The 25,232-nt window shown below is 43.4% G+C and overlaps 1 protein-coding gene across 2 annotated transcripts in view; it reads right to left on the reverse strand.

The window, feature by feature from the left end:
- Window positions 1–723: 723 nt before the first annotated feature.
- Window positions 724–25,232, reverse strand: part of KLHL8 (kelch like family member 8) — a 73,473-nt gene continuing 48,964 nt past the window's right edge. For both annotated transcript variants that reach the window (XM_038769215.1, XM_038769213.1), the window contains exons 2-10: window positions 23,134–23,478; window positions 11,248–11,796; window positions 9,301–9,487; window positions 8,178–8,321; window positions 7,450–7,561; window positions 4,609–4,777; window positions 3,927–4,086; window positions 2,664–2,865; window positions 724–2,359 (exon numbers count right to left, since the gene is read on the reverse strand). In XM_038769215.1, the coding sequence (XP_038625143.1) occupies window positions 2,236–2,359; window positions 2,664–2,865; window positions 3,927–4,086; window positions 4,609–4,777; window positions 7,450–7,561; window positions 8,178–8,321; window positions 9,301–9,487; window positions 11,248–11,796; window positions 23,134–23,352 (1,866 nt within the window). In that variant the 5' untranslated portion in view covers window positions 23,353–23,478 and the 3' untranslated portion in view covers window positions 724–2,235. The remainder of the gene's footprint in view (window positions 2,360–2,663; window positions 2,866–3,926; window positions 4,087–4,608; window positions 4,778–7,449; window positions 7,562–8,177; window positions 8,322–9,300; window positions 9,488–11,247; window positions 11,797–23,133; window positions 23,479–25,232) is intronic.

Consider the following 25,232-nt stretch of genomic DNA (forward strand, 5'->3'; position numbering starts at 1 on the left):
GAACTATCCATGTCTAACAGTTGTTACAGGTCATGCAGGGCAAGGCCAGAGCTGACCTCTCGCTCTCTCTCTGGTAACAGCCTTACACCCAGGCCCTTTGACTTACCTGTTGGCTGGATCACTTGTGGAGATTCAGGGCCTTGAGGGTCATCTACAAATGGTCCCTGTCGGCCCTTCTCCCCACTTGGAACCAGAGGGAAAAGGTGCAGTAGCGATGGCCTGCTTATGTCTAAATGTAGCTGTAAAAAAATCTAGCCTCAGTTAGGTGGGAAGAGGCCTGTGGCTGGTGGCGATGGGCTAATAGAGCTTCCCGGATCTCCTGCTTGGGGTCTAATTTCTAGGAGCAATTTTTTTAGATTCACTAGGCAACAGTCCTTCATCTCTGTACTGTTTGGGAGAGTTAAAGTCCATGTGTGAGTGGGAGAAAGCCTTTTCCTCAAAGGGCCCTCCAATCCACCCTCAGCATGTTGGCAGCTGCTGTTGTTTTTCCTGATTGGTTTACAGCATAAGGCTTCCCTCCTGTAGAGTGAATGATGGAAACAAGAAAAAGGTACTTGAAGTTGACTAATGTCAAGCCCTAAGACACAGGTCAGAAACCTGAACCCCTGACATGAGGGCATCTAGTCAGACCCAGGCCTAAGGAATGGGAGCAGAGCTAGCATGGCGTGTGGCTATCCTGGGGATGGATGGCAGCTCCAACCCAGTAAACAAAGTCACAGCTCATTTGATTCCAGTCCCAGGTGGGAGTAACCTTTTATTGAAACTTTCCATTTCTCCAGGAGGGAGTTACAGATATCGTTGAGCCCCCACACTGATCACAATAAGCTAATTGAGATTCTGAAAGTTTTCTTTTACAAAGTGGCAGTGCAATCATAAAGTAGTGGCTGTCTCTTGTTTTTACAAAGTAGTGGCAACATTTATTCCCCACAGCTTTTATTTTACTATCACATTTTGGTCAAGTGCTGTAAACTTCTCAGTGAATAGGTGAAGCCTCCAGGCAGACCGTTTCCTGCTCCCTGGCAGCGGCTCCAGCCCGGCCGACCTCCCCCTCACTGCCAAACAGGCCCAGTAACTGAGGAGAGAACAGTGCCCAAGGGAAGGACTTTCTGGAGACATTTGGACAAGTCAGGCAGGTTAAAGACAAAGGCCACTGTTGGGGTGGGGACTCCCTCCCCCTGCCTCCCATGCCAAAGAGGAAAATTCAGAGTTTCTCTCCCAGGCTGGGTGCGTTTCAACACTACTGTTCCTATCGTCCTGCAGTTCAAAAACCAAGTATTTCTGAACAAATACGCACCCTTTCTAAGGAGTTGGTGGCCAATCTGTGATGCTGGAAAAGGGAAGGAAGAGGCCGGGGCAGCGTCCTAAACGGCACACAATACCTCACCGGAACTCTGCTACTGGCTAGCCTGTCATCACCCAGAAATACCTCTTCTCTAGCGGGCTTAATATTTGTTTTTGGTTTGGTTTGACAGAGTAGCTTAATCCCCCTAGAAAGATGTCACCTTTCTCCTCCAGGAGTTCAACCAGGCGATTGCTGGAAGTCAAGGCGCACTAGACCTTCGGAGAGGATGGCCTACGCTGACCCTTCTTCCCTTTCAACTGTGCACGGGACGCCTCCTGGAATGGAACTCAGGGGTGAGGATGACCCTGGCCCACTTCCTTTTTGCTCCTTACAGCTGAATACAAAATGGACCTTGGGCCCTGAAATGGAATCTCTAAGCCTCCTTGGGCACGATGGCACTATCGGGGCCCCTCAACCAAAACAGCAGCCTTTGGGGGGGCTCGGGTCACCGATGCTGGGAACACCCCTCCTCTCCACCCTCACAGGAGGAAACCAGGGCAGAGCCACGGTCTGCTTCTCAGTAAGCAATGACCTGGGAGAAAGAAACACCACAGACAAATTATGCCATCCTGAGTTCTCCAAATCCAAAAACAGAATCCAGGATTTGGCTACACTGTTCAAAGATAGATCGGGAGAAGTGATTTCAAGTCCAAACTGGACCACTGTGCCTTTCGTTCAAATTTTGTCCCAGAAAAGCCTCATTCTCCTTGATTCACAGCACTGATCGCTGTAGCTGGCACATCAACAGCTAGGCTCCATAAGAGCACGATACCATAGAACGGAACATTTAAATAGAAAATCAATGGCAATCAGGGCTACCATGCCCCATTAACCCTGTGTCGTCCCCAGCTTGGAGAAGCGGGGAAGCGAGCGCTGCCAGCTTACTCCTGCAGTTACATACAGTCCACCACGTTATTGGATCCCTGGCCCACATCCCGGATCTGGCCGCTCAGACAGGAACACACAGCTACCCCGGCTCCAGCTCGGCAGTGAGACACGGATCCCACCAACTCCCACCTGGAGAGGTAAAAGTACAAAAGCGTTACCTTTCCCTCTGCTCTTTAATGGGGAAATAATAGTGAATGGGGGCCCCCAAACAGGAACAATTTCTAAGGTTCTGTTGAAACTACTCTGCCTACTCCAAATACAGCAGATCTCATTCTAAGAAAGTCAAAACTGCAAAGAAATAAGGCCTTTTGGTCCAGGGGAAGACAAACAACAACAAAAAAAAACCCCACCATCACCTAACTGCCCAACTGCATTTGACATTGCACACCTGGGAAGATCCAAACAAGGAACTGAAGAGCTTAAGCACCATTACCTGTTCCCCACTGGATCATAGGCCTCCACTGTATTTAGGTATGCATTGCCGTTGTGACCACCAACTGCAAAAATTTTGCCCATGACCGTGGCAATACCCACTCCACCCCTCGGAGTGGTCAGCTCTGCCACGTACTCCCATTTGTTGTTGCGAGGGTCGAATCGCTCGACTGAGCTGAGGGGAGAATTGTCGTCAAAGCCACCTGCAGAGAGACAGCCGCGAAAGCTCACCATTAGTAAACAGAGAATGCTAGACTCTGATCTCTGCCTGAGCTGAATTATAGAGGGGTTGGGCTTCCACTCTTCCCTGAATAGCACAGGGCACAGGTTAAAGGGTGAGACCACTAAATCACCACCCCTCTCTGCTGCTTGGTTTTTCAGAGACGAGGTTACTTTCTCCTGGGAGCCATAGCGGACCTGTGCTGCGAGGCAGTTGAGAGTGGCCGAATTCCTTCGGGGCCGATCTTGCTGTAAGTATTTTTCTTCAAGAGGCTAGAGAAGAAAGGGTCTCTGCTGGGTTCTGTACTGTTTAAGCACTAGATAGTCATCCCACAGCACTTCCGTACACATCTGTGTTTTAATGTCTTATCTCCCCTTCTCCTTGCGGACAGGGGATGTGTCTACCAACAACTCTGTTGTATTCTCCCAAGCACTTAGTACAGTGCTTTGCCCCCCACCCCGCCTTTTTTTGGTATTTGTTAAGCACTTACTATGTGCCAGACAGTGTACTAAGTGCTGGGGTAGATACAAGCTCATAAATTTGGGCAGAGTCCCTGAGCCACATGGGGCTCCCAGTCAAAACCCATTTCATAGATGAGGTAACTGAGGCTCAGAGAAGTGACAGAGCAGGGATTGGAACTCAGGGCCTTCTGACTCCCAGGCCCATGTTCTATCCACTAGGCCACACTGCTTCTCTTGTACTCAGGGAAACTGAGTGTAGAACGTTAATAAAGACCAGAAAGGTCATGTCCTGGGCATTCTAAAAACATTTTCTCTTTGAAATAAATGTCGAACAAAACACTTTCCAGCAAAGCACAGTTTAGTTGTTTTTCCTAGAGTACCATTATGTTTCAAAGTCTCACTTTAAAGTGCAGCGGCCTCTTAAAATTGCAAGGTTTAAATGAGTTCAGCTGGAGAGACGGAAATTAGCCTGGATCTAGAGAGGTTTCATTTGACCAGAGGGATCGAAAAACACAATTGTGGCTGTCACGAGTACACCGCTATGATCGTTTCAGCCGTCAGCGGAGAAAGACCGCCTACTCACCCACGACGTACAAGCATCCGTGCAGTTCGCTGACACCGTTGCCGGCTCGGCGCTGACCCATCTCTTTGACTTCTATCCATTTATCCAAGTGGGGGTCGTATCTCTCTACGCTGGACAGGGAGGCCACCCCGTCGTTGCCTCCCACTGCGTACACGTAGTTCTAAAGTAGAGACAGATTCAAGACGTGAGGGCCTGGACTCAATCAATCAATCGTATTTATTGAGCGCTTACTGTGTGCAGAACACTGTACTAAGCGCTTGGGAAGTACAAGTTGGCAACACATAGAGACAGTCCCTACCCAACAGTGGGCTCACAGTCTAAAAGGGGGAGACAGAGGTGGCAGACATTTGGTCCGTCTCAGGGATGTGTAGCTGCACACCCGGCAAACTGTTCCCACAGCAGGCATTAAACACACCCCCAAATGACCATTAACAACCACTGAAATATTGCGACACATTTGGATTGTTAAAGCCAACCACCCTATTAAGGATAGACCTAAGTCTGTTATTGTTCTTAAAGGGGAGGGTTTGTGAGCTTTGAGCCCTCAAGTAAAAGACGTGGACTGTGATTTCTTTTTTTTTTTTTCCCTAGTGCGACATCTAAAGATGTGTTCTGCATATTGACTGCAGGCCTCCGGGCAGCAGAGAGTTTGATTCAGTGGACCGGCGCCAGGTGAACTTACGACCAAAGCAACAGAGCCAACGCCTCCCCGGGGGGTATTCATAGCTGCCACTCCACTCCAGCGATCGGATTCGATGTCATATCGCTCCACGTCGTTGAAGCAGGTGTTGTCGTCTAACCCTCCGATTGCATAAATTGGCCCTCCAAGGGAGGCCAGCGCAATTCCTCGCCTAGGATGGCAAGAATGTGCACATGTTATGGCATTCTCTGGAGTGCCACAGTTATTACGGGAAGCCATGGTACAGTCATCAGGTTGTGACATGGGGGGAGGGAGCTAGTGCAAAGAGAAAGAGACCGGGAGGCAAGGAGGCCTGGGTTTTAGTCCCAGCTCCACCACTGGCCTGCACTGTGACCCTGGGGTCTCAGTCTCCTCATGTGTGAAATGGAGATCTAAAAAAACAAAAACCTGGCTCCCTCAGACTGGGGGACGGGGGCTGTGTCAGATCTGATTATCTTGAAGCTACCCCAGCGCTTAAGAAATACCCTCATTTTTAACGAGCTGCATCAAAGGATGCAGTGGTTATGGAACAGGTGCTATTTCAAACAGTGTAGGGCTGCTGGAGAGGTTGGCTAACACATGATTCAAATCTTGAAGACAAATGGCAGAAGACACAGCATCTGAATTTCCCCAGCCTTTCTAAGTCACATGGTGTCTGATGGGTCAGTGTGGACTAGTGGATCAAGCAGGCCAAGTCAGAAAGACTTGGGTTCTAATCCTGGCTTGGATTATATACTTATATACCCTGTGAAGTAGCATATTTACTCTATTGTGATGTGCACTGAAAAGTCATTGTTTAGCTACAACTTTTGTACAACTCTTCCTCTAAGTATTCCTAATAAGGAGATCCTGTGTTAATTCTAATGGAAAGGAAAAAAAACAACTATTTTAGGGGCAGTAATAGTAAAATTTTAACCAAAAAATAACTGGAATAAATGCACTGCATTATATTTGGCTTACAACAGGAAACATTATGTAGCAAAGTGGAGCCTAGTTCAGATAAATTAGGTGGAGTTGCTTAACCAAACTTTTTTTTTTTTTTAGATTTTTTTCAAACCTATCTTGGTTTGGATACAGCCTCTGGAAAAACCTTAAGAGGAAACTTATGATGGCTCCCAAAGGCACTTCGCAGACAGACCTCTTGGTTAAGGTAGTTGCCAGATCCTTTGCTAGACAAAACGCTAGGTGAGCTGACTAGATTTCTGTTCCCTAGAGAAGTCTGTTAACAGGAACTTTAATAGAAGCCTAAACCTGAAAATTCTCCCCCAGGAGAGCCAGAACATTTTAAAGGTGAACACCAAGCTAGTCATTAAATTTCTGGTGTGTCTTACAATGCCTTCATTTTAAAATACTCTTCCCATCTTCATTCGACTGAGTGTACTAAATTCTGGCAGAGTCTGTCAGGACACGGCACAACAAGGGGGGGGTGGAAGAAATGATTGTGCGCCCATGGGTGGCGTCAGACAGGGCGAATCCCACGGCACAAGTTTTCCTTAATGTGGGCTTCTGCAAGAAAGCAACCTCACATTATAGGAGCCCTGGAAGTGCCTGTAAAGAACATGATACAGTAGGAATGGGAGAAATGAGTGGGTAAATGCAGTGATTAGAGGTCCCTAAGTTGGGCAGGGCTGCTAAAACATAATTTCTAATGTGGCACTACACATTAGAGGTTAACAAAAAACTTGGATGGAATTCAGAGAGGACAAAGAAAACCCCAAATGATGATGATAGCCTCTAAACGGAAGAGGTAACACAAGAAGTAAGAGTGAGACATGGAGAACATGACAGAGTCCAGGCTTCCAGGAGGAGGATATGAACTTGACCCTTTTTTTTTCTAACAGTTTGCTTCCACCTCCCACGCTGTTAAGTAAGGGTGCCCCTCAAAGGTTCTGTTCAGAGCCTGCTTTTGCTTCTGTTTTCCTCTGCTCCCATGGCTCTGACTCCCCAATCTATCTTGCTAGCTCTGACCTCCCTCCAGGACCCATCTACAGTGATAACCCACCACTCCTCAAGCTCAACATGTACCACACTCTTCCCTCCCATCCGTCCCAAACCCCACCATCAGTTCTTCCTCCAAACCACCACCAGCAGGGTCTAGGTATCTGTCCTATCCTGGCCTGACTCTTCTATCAACTTCCTTCCTGTCTCTGGTCTTTCCACTCTGCTGTCTGCATCGTTTGTCTAAAATGTAGTTTTTTATTTAAGTCTCTCCACTCCGCAGCGGGTGGAAGGGAACTCCTGATTTTAAGCCCTCTCCCTCTTTTCAACCTACTCACTGCTTTAACCTCTGCTTTCCTACCCCCAACCTCTCTCCCCCATCACACAAATAATCTGTTTTCAGGTCTGTCTCCCCGAGTACCGACTAGAGTCTGCTTTCTCTAGTGCGCCTAGTATTGTTCCTTCACCCAGAGGCTCACTAAATACGATTTGACGGATGACCCTCATGAGAAAAGTTGCAATAATAGTCTATAAAGGAGATTTTAGGCTAGATATTTTACAATATTTGTTGCCGATTTGTACCTCCCAAGCGTTTAGTACAGTGCTCTGCACACAGTAAGTGCTCAATAAATAAGATTGAATGAACAAAGAATTACTTTAGTCATCTTTTTCTTCAGTCCACTTTTTAAGGTAGGTTAGAAAGAGCAATGTTCCAGTTGAGGATGGAATGGTGGTGGTGTTATATGTGTGGGTTTGGGGAAAGAGAGAGGAGGGAAAGTCACGGGTTTGCTTTTTCCCCATGCCATGGCTGAAAACAGTCAGATGCACAATAAGACTGTTCACTTTTAGGAGACCAGTTAGAGCTTTTGCTCTTACACATCCAAAGCAATCCACACCCCAATCTACCTCTTTGTGTTCATTGATGCTTTCATCATCCACTTATTAGTGAGAGGGTCAAACATTTCCATGCTGCCTAAGTGTTCATTTCCATCATGTCCACCCACTGCATAGACTTTACCTGTCAGAACAAAGAAATGCTTTCATTGAATTTAGAGTGAACCACTTTATTGACACACATCAATAGCATTAGTAACAACCATTATTAAGTATTCTTATTCAGTTCTGTGATGTGAGTTATAAGCATTCATTTGTACACTCTTCCATGCTTAGATCATGCTTTTAATCAAATGTGAACACTGCTAAATTATCTACTGTTTAATCAAAAAAAATCTCATTGTCAATTCTGAAGAGAACAAGATTTTGAAAAATATAATATCTGCATTGTTCAGTGCTGTAGAGCAAGGCCTGAACAATGTTTGCTTTTCCGTGTTCTCTGAAAGTCATTAACTTCTACTTCTAGTTCCCCTCACCCCAACCACCTAGAATGGTTACCCAAGGCAGAATGCCTTCTCATTCTGAACCCCTGAAGGAGAGACTGTCATTCAGGGAACACAATTATAGAAATTACAGCTAATGTTAATAAATACCTTCCAGCAAATAGTAGGGTTTTTTTGTTGTTGTTGTTTTTTAATGGATTAAAAAAAGCAACTTTCATGAGTAGAATATTTGAGAAGCTGGATTACATAAATGGGACCAATCTAATTTTAGCAGACAGTATTTACTTTGTTACCAACCTCCCACAGAGATTACCCCAACGTGCCGCCTTCGGCTGTTCATTTCAGGTCCAAAGAACCAACTGTTTTTGTTGATAGAGTAGCATTCAATGCTGCGAAATGGGTCACCTGATCCACCCCGACCACCTACGCAAAATAGCACACCTGAAGGAGGGGGACACAAAAGAGAGTTTAGTCTTGGAGTAGTCCGCTGAAGAGCACCATCTATTATTTGGGGGAAGAGACTCTGCCCTTCAAAAACCAACAAGGGAAAGAGCAGTTGCTCTCAGGTCTTTCAGTAGAGCAAGGACCATCCGCATCCCTCGCTTTCTCCTTGCAGAGTCCAAAGGTTCAGATAAGGATTTAATTGGCTGATTATCACCCCCGGGAGAAAATCTGCCCATAGCTAAGTTACTTTGGCAAGTCACCTCATCAGATAAACTTACCTTTCAAGTTCAGGGTCAAAATGGTTGGGAAGAAAAAAAAGAAAAAATAATCAACCTATTTATTTCCAAAAAAACCCCATACAACACTTCCAGACTCACCTTAAACCACAGAGTAAAGCTTTCTAAAGACCAATTATTCAGCGGGGGAGATCGGGGGTGGGGAAACAGGGCTGTTTCTCAACTTAGATTCTCTACATACAAGTCTCTGGATTCTAGATATAAAAGTCTAATTACTCTATTGACATTTTAAGAAGGGAGAAGAAATAAGCAGCCTTATGATGTGACTACTTCAAGGCAGGTTTTTAAAAGGGCCACCCTTGTCTGTGTAAGAAGGCCCTGAGCCCAAGAAAGGCCTTCTCTAAGAAAAATGAAAATATGATGCCTGAACAATCAGAGCAGGCACAAAGCATTTCTTTGCAGGAAGTCATTTCAGAAAGCAACTATGTCTGGTTGTGCCTTTCCTGCCTGTTTTGTTAGACTTTTTTAAAACAATGCCTTTCCTGGGAAGAGGAGGGTTTGAAATTTAACAGTACAATCCTCTGAGAATTGGTTCAAAACAGTGAAAATGAGAAACCATGTTGATGTCAATAGCTGAACATTCTTTACCAGCAAATCATTGGCCTGTGTTCCAGTCGGGGGAGCCGGCATTTCTACCAGATAAACAAGTTGGCATTGTGATGCCAGGGAGATTCAATTACCCGCAGTCTGCTTCCTTGGAGTGGTGCGGATCGAGTACTCAAAGTCAGGCACTGCTCGGCTGCTCAGGTGAAGGTGGTAGTTTCTTGCTTCATCCAGTAAGTCCCTGCACTTTAAATTCTGCTTGACGATCTCTTCTTTTGCCACGACCCCCATGAGAAAATCAATCGGCAACAACGGCAGCCGAACCTGATGGGAAAATACAGGTAGTTGTGGCAAGTGGGTGGTTTAATCCACTTCATCCCTGAACCAATGTGGCCCACTCCACCCAGTGACTCATAGAGAAGCAGTGTGGCTCAATGGAAAGAGCATGGGCTTGGGAGTCAGAGGTCATGGGTTCAAATCCCAGCTTCGCCAATTGTCACCTGTGTGACCATGGGCAAGTCACTTCAACTTCTCTGTGCCTCAGTTACCTCATCTGTAAAATGGGGATTAAGACTGTGAGCCCCCCGTGGGACAACCTGATCACCTTGTATCCTCCCCTGCGCTTAGAACAGTGCTTTACATGTAGGAAGCGCTTAACAAATGCAATTATTATTATCATCACCACCTCTTTTTTTGGACCAAATGAAGAGAGTTCTTAACAGTACTATACCCTAGATTTTATCAACCTGAATGCTTACAAACAGCAGAGTTTAGAATGCTGTCTTACTGTTAAAGTCTGACAAGAACTTGCTTATTGTATATTATAGTTTTGCTTTTTTAGTCAAAGGCTCAATAAACATATGTATCTATGGACTAGGCCTGATAAAAACATAAAAGGAGGCCCATTTCCTACATTGCAAAATTCACAAAATCTGATGTTTTTCTTGGCACTAGGTCTGCTTTTTTTACAAAAATACAACAGGCACAGTAACTAATCTGGTTGCACTCTACCCCAGTGCCTGGCACACAGGAAGTGCTTTAAGAAATCTTGCCATTATTGTCATTATTGAAAAAAAATACTCTAGGTAGGGAGATGCAGGGTGGTAACTGCCATCTTCTACCAGCAGCTGCTGCACATGTTTTTTACAGGACCTGGGAAATTCTGAAAAATTAAAGTATTACTTCTTGGGGGCAACTGCACTTTTATCAGGTATAAAACAGACTTTAAATGATCAAATCCCAGGAGAGTACAATATAACAACAGAATAGACAGATTCCCTGCCCACAATGAGCTTGTAGTCTAGAGGGGGAGACAGACATCAATAGAAATAAATTACAGATATGTACATAAATGCTGTGGGGTTGGGAGCGGGGATGAATTTGAGGCCTTCTCTAAGCCCTCTTTTCCTTTTCTTCCACTCACTACTATGTGGCCCTGACTTACTCCCTTTATTCACCCCCCTAACCCTGCTCAGCCCCACAGCCCTTATGTACATACCCCTAATTTATTAGAATATCACAATATAATAATCATAACAATCCATAACTGTATTTACTTCTATTAACACCTGTCTCCCCCCACCTCTTGACTGTTATGGGCAGAGAATGTGTCTGTTATACTCTCCCAAGTGCTTAGTACAGTGCTCTGCACATAGTAAGTGCTCAATATTCTACAACAGGGAGGAAGAACATGTCTGTGTATATGCCTGTGCACTCTGCCTGTACGCAGAACCACAACCCATTTCTTTGAACCGAAAGTAGGGAACGAGGTTTCTAATTTGGGTTTGGGAATTTCAGGTGAAAACCTGGAGTATCTTATACAAGATATGGCAATTGTCAGTTCCTCTCGGGCAGGGGCTATACCTATCACATTTAATATGCTCTCTCTGCCACGGGCCTAAAATACAGGGAGGTGCTTGCTCAATCAATACTACAATACAGTCTTACACAAACCCCAAGTATCTGTTGCCAAACATCCTCAACCCATCACCTATGCCTCCTCCTCACCCAATCTACAATTTTTCTACCATATGAAGGTTCCTGAGGCCCCTCAACCCATCTCAGCCCCTCAGGCCTTTCCCTACCTGAGCAAGTATCTCATCCAACCAGGCGGCATGATGCTGAGGATTAGCCAGAAGCCACTTGATAGCAGCGGTATAAACCTGCTTTTCGTTCTCAATGTTTAAATCACTGGAAGCCAAAAGTTTATGGAGGTGCTGTGGGGACACGCTCACAAAGTCTTCACACTCCACGACTTCAGTAAAATGTTCGCAGGCATATCGGTCCGCCATGTCCATCAGGTCGATGCGGTTGTGGCTCTCAGCAAAGGCCCTGACCGCCAGGCAGTTGGAAGGGTGGAAGTGTAACTTCATGTATTCGCAGCACGCTCGGGCCACTAGCTCCACCTGCAGAATACAGGCTGCATATAAGAGAGGCTGGACGTTGTCCACTGTCAGAGTCAGCCGGGATGAGTAGACAAATTTCACCAAGTCTTCTATCGCATCCCCATCAAAATCCCGGATCTCAATCAGGGTCTGCTTGGCCTCCGCCATTTCGGAAAGAAACATGGCTCTGAAGTAGGGGATAACACAAGCCAGCACCAGCTTGTGGCAGGAGATAAGCTTTGATCCCACCTGCCAAATGAAAGAGAAGAAAAAGCTGAACCCTTTTCAAAACCAACACGGGACCAGAGGCCACAATGCTGGCTTTGTGAGAGAAATACCGACTTTTAGTTTCTGACACCTGAATTATCGAGCCATTTGTTTGGACCTGGGCCGTGGGCTGCAAAGCCAGGATTTTTTTTTATTTCCCTCAGTTTATCCATTTGATCTTTTAATTCAAAACAGCGATCAGACAGCAGCAAGACATCAACAATGTAACCTCAGAGAACAGAGACAAATTCCTCTTTGAAAGAAACTCGACAATCCAAAAAGAGGGAAGCACAATTTCAATCATCATTAACCCTGGAGGAAAGACCTACGAGAAGCAAAACCAGCTGCCAAATTCCCCTAAAGACATTGTGTTTGACCATAAAGATTATAAAAAGTGGATTTCACTTTGTTTCGGTTCATTTAATTGAAAAGGAAATGAGTCGCTCCTATTCAGCATGGCCTAGCGGAGTCGCTCCTATTCAGCATGGCCTAGCGGATAAGAGCAGGGTCCTGGGGGTCAGAAGGACCTGGGTTCAAACCCCCACTCTGCCACATGTCTACTGTGGGACCTTGGGCACATCAGTTCACTTCTCTGGGCCTCAGTTACCTCATCTGAACAATGGGAATTAAGAGTGTGAACCTCATGTGGAACAGGGACTGTGTCCAAACTGATTACCTTTTATCTACCCTAGGGTTTAGAACAGTGCTTGGCACACAGTAAGTGCTTAACAAGTACCATCATTATTATCATTCAGCAGACACTTTTGCCGATTAGTTCTCACCTAAACCATCTATAAGTGTGACTGGAACCTTGGCAGACGGGAAAAGGTAGGGGAGTGGAGGGGAGGGGAGGCTGGATCCATTCAAGTGGCAGGGGTGGCAAAGAGGACACTGCCACAAGGCCTTCAGATCTGCCTAGAAAACTTGGGCAAGTTGTTTGCCCTGGAAGGTGTTAGCTGTTTCCAAAGAGCCATGTTTCTGCAGACCTGTACTTTTTGTTTCCCCCCTCCATGTACTGTCTTTCCAGGTCTTAGGCTGTGAGAGGGCAAGACTATGTCTGTTTATCTTCATTTTCCCCAGCACCCCCCGTAAACTGCTAGAATAACTAAATATATCGCTGATGGGGCCAGATTTGTTTTTCCTTTTACAAAAGTTCCTCAGGGGACTAGGAGATGATATTAAAAAAGAAATCCTTCACAACTGCAACAAAACAGGCAAATAACCATGCATGTTTTATCTTTTTGTTTTCATGTAGGACTTGAGTAATGGTGAAATCAACTGTCTCTTCTACACAAAGAAAAATCCCTTCCCAATGAACACAAAGGTGGACCACCAACAAGAGTAGGGTGCTCGAGGGGAATAACAATGTGTAAATAGCATACCACTGAGTGCACAAGAGCCCTGCTGTACACCAGTAATGCATGTGCCAAATTGTGATTTATGGAGACATAAGACGACTGTTCTGATTTTTCCTGGAGGATGGACGTAACCTAGTTCATGAAAAATGGTTCTTTGAGGGTGAATATAATATAATAAAAAATAAACACTACTAAATGGAATGTCATTTTTGGCATTTCACGTTCTCAATTCCGAAAGCCTGGGATTGTGATGTAGATCAGCAGCAAATGCCCTCTAGCTCCGGAGTAAAATTTCAAGATCTGTTCAAAGTTGGCATTCAAATACATTTATAGAATGCATGCAGTTCTGCCAAAATGCTGGTCTCCACAACATATTTTGGCTAGAACACTAATGAGGAATCAAGGAGTCTTTTTTTAGGCAACCCCATGTCAGTAGAAATGACTGTGTGCATAATCATGCAAGTTTTCCTTAACACCGGGGTTGTCAAGAACAGCACAAGAAAACTGTCTACACAGATTGAAAGTCGGGCAACTTAAACTATGACCACTTTGGAATTTTTTTTTATTCACCAGTGAGGGGAGTTCAAGTCTTATGTAACAGAAAGCTAATGAACTAAATGATTAGCAATGCTCTGACTTTCCTAAACAGTGATGTACATGTGATCTAAGTAACAGACCTGCTATTCCAACAAAACTACATACATAACCTCCCCACCAAATTAAAAGTCCTCCACTGAACAATAGGTAATTTTGTATTTTGAAAACAGGTCTCAGTGACCCTTTCCTGTTGCTTAAAATAAGAATTTTGAGCCACTATCAGCACTTAATATCAAAATATTGCCTAAGCATCTTAAGTGCTTAGTAAGCGCTTAGTACAGTGCTCTGCACAAAGTAAACACTCAATAAATACGACTGAATGAATGAAAAACAAAATGTATGTTTGTGAGTCCTGGCTGTCAAACCGGAGTTATCAAAACAACTCATTTGCTTTAGCCCTTCATGATTTGGGTTTCTTCTGTGGCTTGGTTTACATTCTCAATATGGACTGATTACACATTTATTTCCATAGATTTTTTTCAAATTGCTATCATGCCCTAGCTCACAAAATTGAATATTTTATAGATGGTTTTCTTTTACCCCCCAGTTAACACAAAGTCATTTTGAGACCATTTCTAGAAGGATATACTTATTGCTGAGACTAACATTTTTACCCCAAGCTGCATTTTTGTGACAAAAGTCTAAAGATTAATTCCAGTGAAAGGCATGTTAAATGCACAACACTCAATCCAGTGCAAATACACTGTATTTTAAGTGACTCACTCTTGACGCTACTCTGTCTTTATGGCATCAGCGGCAGGGAGAAAAGAAGCAAGTTCCTGAAGACATTGCCAATACACACAATTCCTAAATGATGGCGATAAATGAGAAGAGTCAAATTACTTTTGTTGGGAAAAAGCTAGCTGATACTAATTGTAATGCAAGCAAACAGCCACTCTGACAAACATCTTGTAGTTGCTACAAAAAAAGTCTTTCAAATCTCATGTTCCTAAGCAGAACCATGCCCAGTTTTCATTTAAACATAAAAGTTCACATGCAATAACTGTTTAAGCATGAAAATACCTATTATGGGGTGGGGGGAAGACTCAAACCACTGCTTCCTACAAACTGTGGGAGTGTCTGAACTCCAGCGAAAAATGAAGGGCAATTACAACACAAACTCCTGTACTTTCAACCCTTTCCCAGATTTCACTGCAGGCTCCCTTCCAAAGGCAGGATTTCTGGAGTTACTCTCCCTTCTACCCTCCATTAGCACATAATTTAAAAGTCAATCCTATCTGGAAAGTACATTAAAGTGCAGATGAGAAAATGGGTCCTGGAGCTCCCTACACTTTAAGCAAACATGGATGCTGAAGAGGGAGGGGAAGAAAAACCAAATTTTGGAACTGGCCTCTTTGACATGTAATTAGGGTACTATTTAAAATAAACCAGGCTGTGGAACTGTTGAGGGGAAGAAGGGATGGAGGAAGGGGAGGAGGAGGAAAATGAATCTCTAGTGAGTAGGGAGAAATTAGAGAAAGGAAATATATCCCAAGTTGGGCTCCTTTGCAGCCCTCCACATTCTGGTTCCTGCTCAATGCAAGCACTAATGATTTTGCCCTTTCAACTCAATTAGCTATTATTCTTTTACCACTCTACCCAATTCAATAGTTTGAGGAGCCAAAAGGGTTCACTGCCAAGGAAGAGGGAGAGAGACAGTAAGAAGAATTAGATATACAGGCTCAAGACAATGATGCCCTGGCTGGCAATGAACAACCCACAGCCATGAAGCCAGCCATGCTCTCTGTACTGCAATTCTGGTGTGCTTGTGTGCAGGGAAGGGCGGGGGTCAGAAAACAATTTTAGAGGGTTCAGTTTAAGCCAAGAAAAATCAACTCCTTCACATAATGGTAGGAAAGATTCCACTGCTCAGCTGGCTAAAGGCCTTCATTTATTGATCATTTATTAGTATATGTTGCCAAAATCCTTTAAAACAAAACAACTCTTGCTTTTATTATTTAGATTTTACTTTTTGCACAGGGAGAGGAAACATTTTAACGAATAGGTATGGTTATAAAAGTTCAATTATTCTGTCAGTCTTACTGACAATATGCTCGGTCATAATGCAACTTTGTTCCCTTGCAACCATAGAGTGGTTTTGTCCATTCAGTACTTATTACTGTTTGGTCTGATAGCGGACATCTGGGGATGAAGAAACACTGGATCCATTCTTTAAAATCCTACAAATATCTAGGGGCAGAAGTAACAAGTTTTCACTTAAAATAAGCAAACATTTTACCTTGTCAGGTAGTTTGAATAAGTTATAGTGCTTTAATATGCCTCCATTTCTCACTAGTAAGGCTTTAAATATACCATGGGAACTTCTTTGATGAAAGTCCTGTTTAATTTGCTCAGATTCTTTGCTAAACTTTTGCTGGTTTTAGTGAAATAAAAAGAAAGGGAAATCTGGTCCCAGCCCACTCCTACATTAGGCAAGTAGGATTATAAAATGTGTTAGTGTGTTACCTTTTCAACTGAAGGGCCTAATGACACACTTCAATTGCAAAAAGCAAGATTGTGTAGTGTAACTGCGGCAGGGACCAGAAGGGAAATGACAAAATGGAAATGTATCTAACAACTGTGTTTTACTGTACTCTCCCAAGTGCTTAGTACAGGGCGCTACACACAATAAGTGCTCAATAAATATGACACTGATTGACTGGATGAACTCCTTTCTCTATACATGTGCTGACAAAACGGTTAGAAACTCTAGGACAATGCAGCCCAGGGAGTTTCATTATGCACTGATGCTAACCTTTGTTTTGCAAATCATTCAGATAACTCACATCTCCCTACTACACTAGTTCTTATCCTGTTTCATAATGGCAATAATAATACTAACTGTGGCATTTGTCAAGTGCTTATTATGTGCCACACACTGTACCAGGCACTGTACCAAGTCGGGGGTGGTGGAGGGGAGGGGGCGTGGGGGAGAGGAATACAAGCAAATTGGGTTGGACACAGTCCCAGTCCCACAACAGGCTCATAGTCTTACTTCCCATTTTAATAATAATTATAATTATGGTATTTTTTAAGTGCTATCTGCCAGGCACTGTACTAAGCGCTGGGGTGGGTACAAGCAAATCGGGTTGGACACAGTCCCTGTTCCACATGGGACTCAATCTCAATCCCTATTTTACAGATGAGGTCACTGAGGCACAGAGAAGTCAAGTGACTTGCCCAAAGTCACACAGCAGACAAGTGGAGGTCTGACTCCCAGGCCCCTGCTCTATCCATTAGGCCATGTTTACAGGTGAGGAAATTTGTGGGACAGAGTCGTTAAATACCTTACTAAATCTGACAGAACAGTTCCGAGCCCAAACTGGATTATAATTCAAGTCTTTGGCTGTCACCCAATCTGCTGCTTAAAAGACCAAGGCACACGACTCCATAACATAACACTTATCAAAGATGAAATATTATTGGGGTTAGGGTCTTTTCTAGCAAAGACTGATGAAATGCTCTTTCTCATTAGGGTTCTGGGCAAGACAGCGAAAGGGTCTGTAGGTAAACAGCCCAGATTATAACATACACAATGAGGCAGCCCCTCAAATGACGCAGCACTAACAGCGAACTAATGGGGAACCGATGGGGGACAGCAGGAGCAAACAGATCAGTTAGATATGAGGTAAACAGAAATGGGATGGCTTTGTGGAACAGAGATTTCAGGGATGCGCAAAAACAGAAAGAAAGTAGGAAAAGTAGCACCCGAGGCTGCAAATAGCAAATGTGCCGATGTGAAGACGGGTTTCCAGTCACACCAAGTTCGCTGCCTGCACGTTCACCTTAAAACACAAACTACTTTGAACATATGCACACTGTCACATTCACTTTGATGCACACTTCTCCTGAACCGAAAGAAACCCAGCCTTCTCACACCCATGAGAAAGCAGACATCCTTTAGAGCAAACCACTACCAATCAATCATATTTACTGAGCATTTACTGAGTGCAGAGCACTCTACTAAGTACTTGGGAGAGTACAATATAATAGTTGGTAGACAAGTTCCCTGTCCTCCAAGAGCTTTCCATCTGGAGGCGGAGACAGACATAATAAAAATAAAAAAATTACAGAAATAAGTGATATGGGGTGGAGGGAAGGTTGAATCAAGGGTACAAATCTAAGTGCAAGGGCAACTCTGGAGTGGGAGAAGAGGAAATGAAGGCTTAGAGGGGAAAGTCCTCTTGGATTTTAATAAGGCTTTGTGATTTTAATAAGGCTTTGAACGTGGGGAGAGTGATGGTCTGTCAGATATGATGAGGGAGGCAATTCCAGGCAAGAGGCAAGAGAAGTAGACAGGGGCCAGGTGGTTGAGTGCTATAAAGCCAATCGTGAGGAGTTTCTGTTTGATGCGGAGGTGGATGGGCAACAACTGGAGGTTCTTGAAGAATGAGGAAACATGGCCTGAATGATTACTTAAGGGCTCCTTCAAAGACAGAAGGGATTCTTGTCTTCCTCAGAGCTTCTCCTGCTTCTTGTCTGGATTTCCTTACTGACGTAAACTCACATTTTTAAAAAAAGTTTTTTTAAAAAAAAGTGTTTTTTTTTTTAAATCCTTACAGTGATTAGAGTAATTCTCAAGTTAAGCTTTTTCTCTACTTTACAGAACCACTCGCTTTTGGACATATCCATTAGAAATTTTAGTCAACAAGAACATATCTTTGCAAATATACTTTTGGACACATAATGGCCACTCCGATAATAACATGTATAAAAGCCAACCTCTAAGTATATGAACTTCAGCATTCTAATTTACATGTTCTACTTTAGCGTTATCAAATGTAGGTATTTTGGAGAAAAGATCAAGGCTGTTCTTGGTTTTAGTGAGGAAGGACACATCCCTGTGAGCTACTGACAGGAAGCAAGTAGGTCAGAAATGATTCCAGGAGGACCAATGGGAAGATGTGTTGGATGGAGGCGGTGTATAATAGAAACAAGAGACTGTAGGGAGAGAAGACCAGAGGACCCTCCAAACCTCTGCTTTCCCACATTAATTTCCCAAGGCATAGCATTTTTCAAGAATGCAGCTAAAGCTACATAAGATTTAACTATACTGGGAGAATATACCATGATTCAGTGTACATAGCTATCAATTATATATTATAAAGTATTTATATTGATGTCTTTCTCCCCCTCTAGCCTGCAAGCTCATTTTGGGCAGGGAGTATTTCTACCAACTCTGCTGTACTGTATTCTCTACGGCGGTTTGTACAGTGCTCTGTAAACAGTAAGCACTCAATAAATACTATTGATTGTTTGATATAGCAAGAAGTGGCATAGCCTAGTAGAAAGACCATGGGACTGGGAGTCAGAGGACCTACGTTCTAAACCCCATTCTACCACTTGCCTGCTGTGTCACCTTGGACAAGTCAACTTAGTACAGTGCTCTGCACACAGTAAGCGCTCAATAAATACAATTGAATGAATGAATGAACTTCTCTGTGCCTCAGTTTCCTCAGCTGTAAAATGGGGATTAAATACCTGTTCTCCCTTCTATTTGGGCAAGGAGCCCCATGTGGGATAGGGACTGTGTCTGCATCTATCCCAGTGCTTGATAACATACTAAAAATAACAATATTGCTTAGGTTATTGTTATTATTACTGTTAATAATAATAACAGCATTTTCCCCACTGCTGGAAGATTTGGGAAGGTTGTAACTACCAGACTAGAGATGAAATGGTGAAGAGTTTGACAACTGACAAGAGAAGCAGTGTGGCCTAGTGGACAGAGCACAGGAAGAACTTTGGTTCTAGTGCTGGCTTTCCCACTTGTCTGCTGGGTGACATGAGTTACCTCATCTGTAAAATGGAGACTGACTATGAGCTCCATGTGGGACATAATCATTATAATAATAATAATGGTAATTTAGTGGTTACTAAGTGCCAGGCACTGTTCTAAGCACTGGGACATGGACTTTGTCCAACCTGATTACTTTACATCTACCCCAGCGCTTACTACAGTGCCTGGCATGTAGTAAGTGCTTCACACCATTTTTTTTAAAAAAGTGAAGCAGCAAGCAGCATGGCCACGTGGATAGAGCATGGGCCTGTGAGTCGGAAGGACCTGGGTTTTAATCCCAGCTCTGCCACTTGTCTGCTGCATGACCATGGGCAAGTCACTTAACTTCTCTGTGCCTCGGTTTCCTCATCTGTAAAATGGGGATTAAGATGGTGAGTCCCAATTGGGACATAGACTGTGTCCAACCTGATTAGCTTTTATCTACCCCAGCACTTAGAACAGTGCCTGGCCTATAGTAAGTGCTTAACAAATGCCATTAAAATAATACTGAGTTCTTACTGCGTGTAGAGCACTGTAGTAAGTGCTTGGGAGAGTACAACGTAACAGGCTGGCAAGCAGGCAGGATGAGGGAAAAGGAAGAGAACTCAATAAACCTTTCCTTGGCTAGCAAGCCAGGAAATCTGCCAACCACAGTTAAAACAGGTGGTTACAGAAGGTGAATTAGGAGGGGCCAGAAGGAATTGCAGGTCTGCCTGTCAAGGGTCAACCACTGCAGTGCTTCAATCAGTCAATCAATCATATTTACTCATTCAATCGTATTTACTGAGAGCTTACTGTGTGCCCAGCACTGTACTATGCGCTTGGGAGAGCTTCACTGAAATAATTTAAGTCTTTACTTGAGACAGAGGCAGCAGGGCCTAGTGGTTAGAGCACTGGCCTGGGAGTCGGAAGGACCTGGGTTCTAACCCCACTCCACCACTTGCCTGTTGTGTGACCTGGGGCAAGTCATTTCACTTCTCTGTGACTCAGCTGCCTCATCTGTAAAATGAAGATTAAGACTGTGAGCCCCATGTGGGACATGAACTGTGTCCAACGTGATTAGCCTGTATCTACCCTACTGCTTAGCAGACTGCCTGGCACACAGTAAGTGCTTAACAAATACCATAAACAAAAAAAGGGTCTTGGGGATTGGAAGAATATAAGGTTAAGAAAGCAAAAAGGCCACGATGCTTTAAAATGAACTTCTGGCTACTGCACTCTTGATTACAGGATTAAATGCCCCAAGCATAGTATCACTTGAAAAATAAGAAACCCACATGGGCACCATTTCACATAGAAGGAATATTCTTTTTTGCAAGAAATGGTAATGCTAGATTAATTCCACCTACTGCAAAGATACAAAAATAATCTTACATTCACTTCAATAGATTACCTAATTAGTTTCACTCAAGAGTGAATACTTGACACATATTTACCCATTTAAATCTAACCACTGTTTTAACTCGAAATAATTTAGTAATATCATGAACTAAGAATCATTTTGAAATAACTCACACATAACTACACAACTTACACCACCAATTAAGTGAAATATTTGATAAAACAGGCCAAAGGGCACGGTCTGAGAGTATTATTTTGCTTTTAAAAAAATCCAATTTTAGCTATTCAAATTACTCAATTTATTCCACTCATGAGAATAAGTGGAATACCAATTTTGAAAATCAGTTACAAAAAGCTCCCTCTGAGGAAACGTACCTACCAACACTGTTATACTGTACTAGCCCAAGTGCTTAGTAGAGTGCTCTGCACACAGTAGGTGCACAATAAATACCACTGACTGGTTGATTGATAAAAAAGCTTTCTTTAACGACAGTTTCAAGAACTTGCAGTATAAAATAAAGTAGCTTTGTGCTCAACTGAAGCTTAAGCGTAACTGCTGTGTGGGTTTAGCAATGTACAATAATAATTATTGTGGAGACACTTACCCTGTGACAAGACTGTACTAAGCTCCCCCTGGACTGGAATTCCTCCCCCTGGCCTGGAATGCCCTCCCTCTGCACATCCGCCAAGCTAGCTCTCTTCCTCCCTTCAAAGCCCTACTGAGAGCTCATCTCCTCCAGGAGGCCTTCCCAGACTGAGCCCCCTCCTTCTTTTCCCCCTCATCCCCCTCCCCATCCCCCCTGCCTTACCTCCTTCCCCTCCCCACCGCACCAGTATATATGTATATATGTTTGCACATATTTATTACTCTATTTATTTACTTATTTTACTTGTACATATTTATTCTATTTATTTTATTTTGTTAATATGTTCTGCTTTGTTGTCTATCTCCTGCTTCTAGACTGTGAGCCCGCTGCTGGGTAGGGACCGTCTCTATATTTTGCCAACTTGTACTTCCCAAGCGCTTAGTACAATGCTCTGCACACAGTAAGCACTCAATAAATACGATTGAATGAATGAATGAATGAAGCTCTGGGGAAGGTACAAGATAAGCTGGTGAAACCCAATAAATCAGAAGTATCACCTCCATCATCTATTTCCCTCTAGAGTGTAAGCTCGTTATGAGCCAGAAATGTATCTGCTAATTCTGTTTTATTGTACTCTCTCAAGTGCTTAGTACAATGCTCTGTACATAGAAAGTGCTCAATAAATGCCACTGAGTGGTGGCAAGGGAAGGAGGGGGAAAACAAACAAAAATATATGAACTAGTTCCCAGCAGGGTGAGGAAGCCACAGTTGAGTGAAGCAGATGACAGGGCACCATAAATGGAACCACAGCAAATCAGTTTCCCTCCCAAACTCCAATGGGAGCCTGTCAGGAATCTTGGCCAGCCTGTAGCGTGAGAGACCTTTCTTTCGTTGTTTCAACTTTTCTTCCTCCCTGCTGCTGCTCAGGTCTTCATGTGAGGACATGGAGGCAGGGGTGAAGCAGGAATAGAAAAGGGATGAGACAGGGAGCTGGTTGGAGAGGAAGAGGATAGAGGAGGAGGAGGAGGTAGAGCTATCCAAGTCTGGCTTTGATGGGGTAGTGTCAAATCTCCTCCTCTAATGAATCTCTCTTTAATTCTTTCCCTCACTATAAAGACTTTGAAAAGTGTTTGAGAACTTAATTATTTACTGTTATCTTTATCAGAGAGCTTCTAAGGTGCCTAGTTCTTAAACACTCAACTCACAGGATCCAAAAAGGGTTTGTCATGATAGTGCTATTGCTATTCACAGTCTTTCAAAAAAAGTGGCAAGGGAGAAAATAAAAATTACAAGTGCTTCATGGAGGAATTCACCTTGTGCAGTCCCCTACTGGAACCAAGAGAATGTCCAAAGAAGTTTCAAAAAAAACCCCAAGACTTGAAACTAAGTAATGCTTAGATTATGGAGCTTTGATCACACAGACCATAGATTGTGGTGATGACTCTGTAATCTTTAACTTTACATATGAAAATATAAATATATAAATAAAATAAAAAAATCAAGGGCAAGTTGTCCCAGTACCGAAATACATATTTTCCTCTCTGTTTCGGTCCATGAATTCTGAGTGTTAGCCAATTTTAGCTCTTCTGGGTAATATCTTTCCCCGCAAAAAAGCACAACCCTTTCCTAGAAAAAGGAAGCAAAGATACAATACTACCTTCAGTGTGACATCACAGAGTTCTCCATCTTCATAAAAGCGAAGGAGTGAACTGTGAAAATCCTTCCAAGCTTCATTGGCTTCAAATACGAAAGAGTCTTCTTCCCCATCACTCTGGGATGACTTTTCTGGCTGCTGCTGCTGCTGCTGCTGTTGCCTTTTGCCCTTTTGCATCAAATGATTCTTAGCTTGTTCTGGGAACACAGATTCTGAAGCCATTGGAGGGGTTCCTCTTCACTGCAGTCTTCTTTACACACTTCCCATTTAGGAAAAAGGGAAAGATTCAGCCCACCAATCTTCAGAGATTATTTTTATAAAAAGGGAATCCATTCATCTGCCATCTTCCTGTACAGGGAAACGACATTATGAGTAATTTTGGTTTTCTAGTGAATATTCCGAGTGAAAATAACAGTGTAGTCTGGGGTGCAAATTTTTAAATGGTGGTGCGGACATCTTAGAATATTTTACATCCACTCCAGGTGGCAATGCTAAAATTTAATTATAAGTGTGCATTACATTTTTGAGACAATTATCCTAAACTTACAAGCCAGATTATTTTTATTAAATGTCACAGATAAGAGTTTGGCTAGAGCACGGGCCTGGAAGTCAGAGAATCTGGGTTTAATCCTGCCTCTGCCACTTGCCTGCTGTGTGACCTTGGGCAAGTCCCTTAACTTCTCTGGGCCTCAGTGCTTACTATGTGCCAGGCATTGTACAAAGCGCTGGAATCGATACACATAAATCAGGTTGGACACAGTCCCTATCTCACCTGAGGGCTCACAGTCTTAACCCTCATTTTACATATGAGGGAACTGAGGCACAGAGAAGTGAAGTGACTTGCCCAAGCCACAGAGAAGACAAGTGGCGGAGCTGGGGTTAGAACCCGGGTCCTTCTGACTCCTAGGTCTGTGCTCTATCCACTAGGTCATGCTGCTTCTCAAATGACAGCAATAAAACAAATTCAAACCAACAGCATTGTGAGGTACCTAGAGTTCAACAATTAAAAACACATACAACACACAACAGTCACGCAACTGCCTAGAAACAAAAGCAAATAGCTGCCCAGCTTCACTACCCTACCTGAAGGAGCTGGCAGCCTTTTGAGTTGGAGATAGAGAGACAGACAGAGACACAGAGAGACATAGAGAGCGCAAAAGAGGGTATGAGTGTGTATAAGGGAGAATATTCATTCATCACTGTGATGTTTAATAGAACAAAAAAATTAAATGACAACTAGTTACAAGAGAACAGTGCTGTGCTTTGTTCTGCGAGGCTTTCTAAATTCTTCTAGAACTTTATGAGGATGAAAACCACCTTTCTCAAAAATCTCTGCTTATTCCCTCGCCCCTCTCAGCCCACCTGCCAAAATAATCTTTTAGACTGTGAGCCCACTGTTGGGTAGGGACTGTCTCTATATGTTGCCAACTTGTACTTCCCAAGCGCTTAGTACAGTGCTCTGCACACAGTAAGCACTCAATAAATACGCTTGATGATGATAATAAAGCCCCCAGTGAGATGCTGTCCCATGTTGCTCTCACCTGCAGTAAATAGGAAACTTCTCTATGTAACCTGGAGATCTATTTAAAAGATAACTGCAAGCAGCCCAGGAGAGAGTCTAAATGCAATTTAGGCTTTAACAGTTTTAGATACTGAAAAACAGAAGAGGCAAATCGCTTCTCTTTTCTGTTCCACGGTTTCCACAAAGAGACTCCTGAGGTTAACCCAAATGGGTTAACAAGGCATAGCATTTCAAAGGAAATGTGTCATGGAAGGAGGCAATTAGGGGCCACTTTTTCAAGGATAAGTACCAAGCAACAAAACCAAGATGTCATTTCAGATAGATTCAGAGATGGGCAAAATACAGCCCAGGGAAAATGAAAGTGGTTGTCATACTGAACTAGTTCAATATAGTCCAGCAAAATAAATGGATTAAATCAATCACCGCATATGAAAACGCTTGTCTCAAGTTTATCTGTGGATCGGTGAAAGTTGTGAGTGACACGGAAGGTTCTTTATACCATATATGCCCTAATGATTCTACTGCTAGGGATTGTGAACACTAAATATGTGAGTGTGTGTTCATCATGTTTCATAAAATT

This window comes from Tachyglossus aculeatus, chromosome X5, assembly GCF_015852505.1.
Source record: "Tachyglossus aculeatus isolate mTacAcu1 chromosome X5, mTacAcu1.pri, whole genome shotgun sequence".
Taxonomy (NCBI): Eukaryota; Metazoa; Chordata; class Mammalia; order Monotremata; family Tachyglossidae; genus Tachyglossus; species Tachyglossus aculeatus.